The 8,936-nt window shown below is 39.6% G+C and overlaps 1 protein-coding gene across 2 annotated transcripts in view; it reads left to right on the top strand.

Moving 5' to 3' along the window:
- The first annotated feature begins 2,899 nt into the window (after positions 1-2,899).
- The window catches only part of arhgap29a (Rho GTPase activating protein 29a), a 65,874-nt gene continuing 59,837 nt past the window's right edge, over positions 2,900-8,936 (top strand). For both annotated transcript variants that reach the window (XM_046847077.1, XM_046847076.1), the window contains exons 1-2: positions 2,900-3,048; positions 4,584-4,909. In XM_046847077.1, the coding sequence (XP_046703033.1) occupies positions 4,837-4,909 (73 nt within the window). In that variant the 5' untranslated portion in view covers positions 2,900-3,048; positions 4,584-4,836. The remainder of the gene's footprint in view (positions 3,049-4,583; positions 4,910-8,936) is intronic.

The following is an 8,936-nucleotide window of genomic DNA, read 5'->3' as shown; positions in this document are numbered from 1 at the left end:
GAGAACCAAGCTGTAGAGATCCAATCTGCGGAGATCTGAGCTATAGCAGTCCGAAGTGCAGGGCTCTGGGCTGTAGGCATCTGATCTGTAAAGTCCTGAAATGTAGAAAATTGAGCTGTAGAGATCCCACCCACTTTTTCTCCATTCAGGAGATGGGGGAAAACTGCAATACTTTACATGGCCACAAGTAGAAAACATTTACACTCACTACAGCCTGTTAGAAATTCAATTGCACACAGACAAAACAAGCAAACAACCAATTGTGGAATGATGTTCCACAATTCCCTCTTGGTTATGTTCCTCAAAACATTGCAGTTTCTCATAAGGTCTAACTTGGTCTGCAACAATGTTTGGGGATGTTCAGGTGTCAAAATAACATCCACATGAATCCCAGGACCTAAGGTTTCCCAGCAAACATCACCCTGAAGTACCCAGAAGTATCATGAAGTACCAAGTAGGAGCTTTTGTTGGTCTTTCAGAGTCAGAGTGAACTTTTTTCAGCATTTTGTGCAAAACTAGCTCTTCTGTAGGATTGGACCAGATGCTCCAGACTTCACTCTCCATGTGCATCTCTAAGACATAAAATCCCATCACCCTGTTACCTGTTCACCAGTCTTTCCTTGAACCACATTTGGAAGGGATAAACCACAGGAATACACCATAAAATCAGCTGTTTTGAAGATAATCCAACCAAGTTGTCCAGTCATTAAAGTTTTGCTTATTAGATCCTCATGTTTTCCCATTTTTCTTGCTTCCAACACATCAAATATGAGAACTGAATGTCACATACTGTCTAAGATATCTTGCTTCTTGACAAGTGTGACTAACAAGATATTCGTTATTATTCATTTCACCTTTCAGAAAATTTGGTGGATCTTCTTATCCACCAATGCTTCCTGAAGGGGAATGTAGTCACACAGCGCCATCTAGTGATATTAGTTGGAGATCATTGATGGCCTTAAAAACCCCTGAGTTGTGGGATGAGCTGTAGGACAGAGGCAGGTTTGAAGGTGTTAAGTGATGCAGGAGAACATGTAAGAAAAGGCATCCATTCATCTACTCTCCAGTCAATCCATCCATCCATCCATCTATACATTCATCCATCCATCATTCACATATCCATCTATTCATCTATATATTGGAGCAATATCCAATCAAATGAACATGCCTTGAGCTTCTGCAAAAGAAACTAAAATCAAACAACCACTGTATTTCTCCAGAAGACAACTTTGGCTCCTGGTGAAGAACATGGAGACATTCATACATCATCATGAACTAATTTTCTGTCGTGTGATCTTCATTGTCAAGGAGGACTATTCTCTGGTTGTATGTGATAGAAAAATGTGTGTGAGATTGAAAGGGCAAGTTTATAGGACTGTGGTGAGACCTGAGATGTTGTATGGTTTAGAGACAGTGGCATTGAGTAAAAGACAGGAGGTGGAGCTGGAGGTAGCAGAGCTGAAGACGTTGAGATGTTCGTTGGGAGTGACGACGATGGACAAGATTAGAAATGAGTTTATTAGAGGGACAGCACATGTAGGACGTTTTGGAGACAAGGTGAGGGAGGTGAGATTGAGATGGTTTGGACATGTGCAGAGGAGGGACATGGGGTATATCAGTAGGAGAATGCTGAGGATGGAGCTGCCAGGAAGGAGGAAAAGAGGAAGACCAAGGAGGAGGTTTCTGGATGTGGTGAGGGAAGACATGCAGGTAGTTGGTGTGAAAGGTAGTAGAGGACAAGGGGGGATGGAGTCGGATGATCTGCTGTGGCGCCCCATAGGAGAAACCGAAAGAAGAAGACTATTCTCTGGTTTTATCACACTAAAATATGAATTATTTGGAGATAATGATTGGTCAGGAAGAATAAGCGAAGGAAAAAATACTGTGAGAAACACATGGAAGTCACAAGGTGGGTTTAAAGTTCATGTGTATTCTGTGTCTGTTCACACCCTCATACTGATCACGTGAGTAAACACACACACACACACACACACACACACACACACACACACACACACACACACACACACACACACACCGAGCTTAGACTGCACTGTAATTTCATACTGCACCACTAGATGGCCTAGTTCTCTATCAAATCCTCTTCAGTTATTGCTTTTATTGGATAACGCTCTAAACTAAGGCTGAAATTAAGTTATTACTTATAAATTAACGACGTCATCGTGTCAATCACGTGTAATAATTATGACGTAATTAACTTTTCTTATAGTTATAAAGATGAGTGTAATATTTAGAATAATAATAATCTGACCTCCTGGAGAAGTGCCTAAAAGGGGAGGAGCCAGAGGGCCACAGCCCCCTGTTCTGCAGCCAATCAGATGCCTGAATATGGAGGGCAGGATTTGCATAGAAAATTAGGGCGGGGTCTGTACATATAGTAAAAGTTATTAAAGAATAAATTATATGATATGGAAAGTGTGCCCAGCAATTATTGTTAAAATAGCAATTAAAATAATTATTATTTATGATATTTATTATGACATTAAAGTGTTTCTTATGTCAGATAAGATAAGAATAAATACAAATAAAAAATCATGAAATATTCTATACATACACATTTATTTAGAAAATATATATATATATATATATATAAAATAAATGAATACATACATAAACAAACAAACAAACAAATAAATAAATAAATAAATAAAAACATTTTTTAAATACTGATAAAAGAAAAGAAAAGAAATAAAAGAAATGAGCGATTTAGAGTCACGTGACTTCGAACTCCTTTGGGCTCTTTACTCTTCATTCAAACACAGGAGAAGTGTTTTCATTGGATGGAGGCGTGTCCTTTTGAAAGAAGGGGCGTGGTCTGTGCGGATGATAGGCGGTATGTGGACAGTTGAAGGGGCGGGGCTTATTATCCGTGGTACGAGTTCATGTGAGAGATAGTGGAGACCGGAGGGACGCTTCTCTCTCTTTTTCTATTTTCTTTTCTTTCTTTTTCTTTCTTTCTTTTTATTTTTTTCTTTTAAACTTTCTTTGTGGATTAATGCCATTTCCAAGTCCAGAGATGTTCTACAAGTGAGTGACTTTTTCCAGCATGTTTTTTCTTTTTCTTTATTCTAAGGGGGAATTTAAATACCCAGGGAAATGATCTGGGGCTGCTTTGAAGCATTCAACCATTTCATTCCTTCTGCAATGGAAAGATCAGAACCAGGCTGAGACCCCAAGACCCCTTTTACATCTTTATTATTACCACTCACATGGACTTGCTCATGATCCACAGTATTCAGTCTCTATTCTGATGCGTTTTATATTTTCCCCTAGAATCTATTTCAACCCTGGAATTTGATAAAGCAGTTTAAAAAGCTGTGTTGTGGAGGAGAATGGAGACTGAGCTCTTCTGTTCTGGCTGATGAAATGATCAGGAATGCACGTCTCCACTCTCCTTCACCAGGATTATAAGTTCCAGAGGTGTTTGTTTTTGTGTAGAGTTTGTATACTTATGGCAGGATGAATCGCTGAATTAGAAACAGAATTGCTTTCTAGATTGGCATGTATGGTATATTATATACATGCATTTGGGCATCTAAGTTTTCCAGCCATATTTGGTTCTTCTCAAGATGAAGGTGAAGGCACTGGAATCCATCTAGGAGACCCAAAAATGGCATGACAGTGCAGCTGTGCAGAAACCCAGCTCCATCTCCGTATCATTTACAGCATTTGGCAGAGCAAATTACAATTATCTCATTCATATGACTGAGGATTGAGGGCCTCGCTCAAGGACCAAGCAATGGCAGCTTGGTGGTGCTGGGATTTGAACTTTCAACATTCTAATCAGAAGTCTAACATCTTAACCAGTTTTACTTACGCCAGTATTCAGGATCAGGACTGATATAAACACCAATTCCTTGAAGAACGAACCATGCAGAAGATCTTCCCAGATCCGTTCTGCCAGACTTAAACTCGGTTCATTCACTAAGTGGAGATTTGGGATTTGGATCTGCTACGTCGGATCAGATGAAGATAAACGCTGACATGGTTGTTCAGTGCATTAAACAGATCACTGATCGATGTTAACATAGAAACTAGTGTGGATTTACTTCTTGTCAGGACTTGGTAGGAAAAGTTTGTGGACACCTGACCCTAAGACTGGCCTCTTTTTTGAACATCCAATTCCACTTGGTAGATGTTCCACAAGATTTTCTGGAGATTTGGACACTAGCCTCAAGTGTTAGTAAAGGCAGGTTCTGATGTACAGTAGGTGATGTGAGGAGGCTTGGGGTGCAGTCAGCGTTCACAGCATTCATCCCAAAGGATGGGAGATCTTCCACTCTAACCCATAAAAATTGGTCAAGCAAATCCAAAGACATCTTAAACACTTGTTTACCTTGAGCTTTGTGGTTTGTAGAAGTTTGAAGAAGAGACAAATATGGGTGAAAAGGCAGGTGTCCCAATACTTTTGATATGCCAACTGTAAAACTATGCCATAATCAAGTCCAATCAAGTTGCAGCTATACCAGGTTTCCAGCAGAACTGGGGTGTATCCAGGCCTGGTTCTGATGAACGTGTGTGTGTGTGTGTGTGTGTGTCTGTAATCCCTGTTCTGTTTCCAGGAACCGCCACCACCGCTGAGGTACGTGTGTGGAATCTGATTGATTCGAAGCGAGTTTGCAGTTTGCAGGCCGGGATGTTCGCCAGTGGGATGCTGCAGCAAAGCAGTCTGGGAAACAAACGCTCCTTCGTGGGCGTCACACAAATCTCCAGCTCGCACTTCTTCCCTCGGGTTCGGGATCGGGATCAGGTTCCAGAGCTGGCTCCATTAAGACTGATTCGCTCAGCTCTATCAGCTCCGACCCGGAATACATCATGCAGCTCGTCAGCGATGTGCGGAAATTTGCTGATGTTCTGCTTCACCTCAAGGAAGCGTTTCACGCCAAAGGTGAGCTGCCTCCAAAGTTCTCAGTCTCAGAAGTCGGTTTTGGAAGTCCACGGTGTTTTTTTTTGTTTTGTTTTTTTTGCAGTGGTCGAAACCAGAGTGTTTTTGGTTCTGAAAATGGCTGTACTTTCAAAGATTTTCCGCTTATAATAACAGTTTTCAGTGTGGCTGAATCTCTAAAGCTCTTAATCCTGACATTAGCACACGATTCAAAGCCTCAAATTGATCAACCCTCAAACTTCTCAGCTCCACTGTTGTAACAAAAGTAATAGCACTTCTGGTTTCCAATGTTATAATAACAGGATGAAGTTCTCAGACCCAACAACAATCCTCAATTTCATTCTAAAAGTAATTACGGTGCTCAGACCTTCTCATTTCCAAAGTTAGGAGGCAAAGCTTGTACCTTCAAAATGATGGGTCCCATAGACTGAACAGTGGTTGCAACTCTCAGTGATCTCAGCCTGAGAGTAATTACAATACATATACTTCTCGGTTCTGATCTTATGCTCAAATCTTGTAATTCAGAACTGCGGTTGGATCTCCATAATTATGGAAGGTGTAGCTCAGCGGTTAAGATGTTGGCCTTCTGATCAAATTCAAATCTCAGCACATCCAAGATGTCATTACTGGGCCCTTGAACGAGGCTCTTAACCCTGAGTTGTATAAATGCGGTAATTGTCAGTTATAATGGATAAGTGTTTCTGCCAAAGTCAGTCAGGATTCATAGGTGCTGAACCATCAAAGATGTTCCAGCAGTCACACCATTTAGAACTTCTTGTTAGGGATGAACCCTCAGTCCAGAATTGTGAGTTATCATTTTAGACTTATGGCAGTGGTTGCTGTGGGGAAGTTGTTGCTCAGTGGTTAAGGCTTTGGGTTTATTTTCGGAAGGTCGTCAGTTCAAGCCCCAGTATCAACAAACTGCCACTTTTGGGCCCTTGAGCAAGACCCTTAACCCTCTGTGCTCCAGGGGTGCTGTATCATGGCTGACCCTGAGCTCCAAACACCATTGCAGGGATGTGCAAAGAAATAATTTCATTCTGCTGTAAAAAAAAAATAAATAAAAGCAAATTTGACAATTAAAAAAAACCCCTTCGTTCTCCTCTTTACTGGTCCAAATTCCCAACTAAAATACTTGGACCCCCAACATTTTCATTCTTGATATTCACTGGAAATAGACCTTCAATGTTTTCTACAATGGTCAGATTCTTAGAAAGCTCAGTTATTATGGTTGAGACCTCGAATGTCTCCCTCACAAAACCACTGTTTTCAGTCCTCAAGTTTTCACAGTGGCTGAACCCTCAACATTATTTTTTATAATAAGGCTGGAGCTTTCAAAGTTCTCAATCCCAAAGCTATAAACTTGGTGGAACTCATCAAGTTTTCAGCGCAAAAACAATATTAAGCAATGGCTGAATGTCTCAAGAACCTAAAGTGTATCAATGGTGGTAGCTCCAAAATGGTTCTAAAGCCGTGATCCCTGAAAGTGAGTTATTATTGAGGTTCATCTGCTAAATAATACGATTTGGAATTAGTTTCTATTCACTGTATACATTTATTATACATAGTATTTTCCTTGGTGTTCGGTATAAAGGCTGAACCTTTTCCAGTTCTCAGACCAGAAGTTGGTTGAACCCTGGTGTAATCAGTCCACGAGCGATTACTATGTTTGAAGAGACAAAGTTCTCATTTCTGATGCAATGATCGTAACCCTACAATTCTTTGTTTCTTCCTTCTAAAGCTATAAATGTGGTTTGAACCCCAAATGTCATCAGTCTGAAAGTAATTACAGTGGATAAAGATCCAAAGCTCACGTTTCTCAAGTTATAATGGTGGTGGTAGCTCAGAGATTGATGGTCCACTTTATGGTTTTCACAGTGGCTGACTTACCAAAGTTATTAAAGTGGTCAAACTCTGAAAGTCCTCATTTTCAAGAGTTGTAAAAAGGGCTGAACCCATAAAGTTCTTGGTTAAACTCCCATTGTTCTTAGTCCGAAGGGATTTACAAAGCTTGAAGATCCAGAATACTTGCAAGTTTAAGATTCCTTGGTGTCAGTGATTTGCCACTGTGGGCAAATCGATAAAATCCTCACTCTTTGAGTTTTCTTGAGGGCTGGAACCAATCCAGTGTTCTGATTTCATAATAGATAAAGACATTGTCATTGTCATTGTTTTCTTCAGCAGTTTGTTTGTATAGCAAACAGTTTTAATGCTTTATATCCAGAAATGTTTGGATAAACTCAATCCAGGCAGATTGTCCTTTAAATGTATTTTGTATAATAACAATAATAAAAATTATCTTTATTTTTATAGTGCCTTTAAAAAGTACATCTCATAGCACTTTCCTAGCATTAACAAAGAAATAATAATATAATAATAATAATAAGTGAATAAAACAAAAATGACAGATACATCACAAAAAAGAATAAATAAATCCTAAAAAAAAATTGAGGGTATTTAAAAACACTAAAAGGTTCGGCATGTCTAATCTCAAGGGGAAAAATCCTGATCGCCCACAGAATGTAAACTGGTAGGAGGAACAACTAAAAAAAACAGAATTAGGGGATCGGAGATCACGCCTTGGAACGTGTACTGTTAAAATTTGTGTGGAATAAAGTGGCGCTATTCCATGCAGGACTTTATAGATCAGCATCCGAATTATAAAACCAATCCGCTGGGATGAATAAAATACAAAATTAAATAATAATAAAAATAAATCAAATAAAGAAGTGCTATGGCACATTTTTATAAAGAAAAATAAATCAAACGTATTATTGCACAGAAGAATACAGAGATAAATAAGTTAAAAAAGTGGTATTGCATATATTTTTATTTTTATTGCACAGAGCATTTCATGATTATGTTTCCCGGGGCGAAGGTTCAAAAAAGCACGTAATGCAGTTGTGTGATTTAATGTCGATTTAGAAACCCCGAGTTGCTCAATTGTTTATAAAAAAAAAAACACGGGCGCAGTCTTGAAATGTTTCCGAGATGAAAAAAATTTATTCTGAAAATGAGATTCAAATGTGAAAGCGTTAATGGAGGCATGGGATCGTTTCAAATGTTGTATTATGAAGCAAGACGACAGGACTGAGCGAGTTTTCCGTTCCAGATTAGCTCACGTGTAAAACGTGTTCGCTTTTGTCCTCTCAGTCGTTCGCCTGCTGGACCTTCGGCTGAATTCAGGTCCTGACATTTTAGCGCAAGCCGCAGTGAAATAACACGCGGTTTGTATGATGGTGGTTCTTATTACCTGTACTATAGTCAAGCGTAATGTGTGGGTTGGGTTTTGGAGGCTTGGGATCTTCCTGGAGGAAACTTTATTTAGAGAGAGGGAATAAAAGAGAGAGAGAGGGAAAGGCATAGAAAGAGAAATATAAATCATTGAATGCACAGAAGAAAAGATAAGTTCGAAGCATGGATTTGAATTCAGCTAGTGTAGAAGCAGTTCCAATGCATAGTGGTAGGTTGTTTCACAACTTGGGGGCCACTGTGGAAGCTCGATCACCTCTTCGTTGTAGGTGAGGATGGAAGATCTCAAAATAGGTACTGTAACGGACTGGAAACCAATGCAATTAGCGTAAAATTGGGGTGATGCGATCACGTTTGCAGCGACTCACAAGCAGACGGGCAACCGCATTTGAAACCATTAGAAGATGAGAGAACGAAGAGAGAGTCATGTGGAAATAAAGGCGTGAATTTCAGTTTCAAAGCTTAAAATCTCTGCTTAAAAATGATTTGACTTTAGGCAACCGGCATCGGTGGCTAAAGCTGGTGCTAACTATGCTATTGACGATGCTATTTGTCCAGCTTAAGACTTCTATCAAGATCAAATCTTAAGGTTGTTGAATTGTTGGAGGTATGATGAGAGGGTATCTAGACCGGTTTCTATTCGAGAGTTCATTTGGACCAAATTGGGTAATTTGGGTTTATTGTCATTCCGCAACATTAAGTTGTTAGTGAGACAAAATTTTAAAGCTCAGGACTGAGAACCATGTCAAGCAAACATTGAGCTCTATGCTGGGGTCTA

The sequence above is a fragment of the Silurus meridionalis genome, chromosome 4 (assembly GCF_014805685.1).
Source record: "Silurus meridionalis isolate SWU-2019-XX chromosome 4, ASM1480568v1, whole genome shotgun sequence".
NCBI classification, from domain to species: Eukaryota; Metazoa; Chordata; class Actinopteri; order Siluriformes; family Siluridae; genus Silurus; species Silurus meridionalis.
This window is presented reverse-complemented; position numbering and strand designations above follow the sequence as displayed.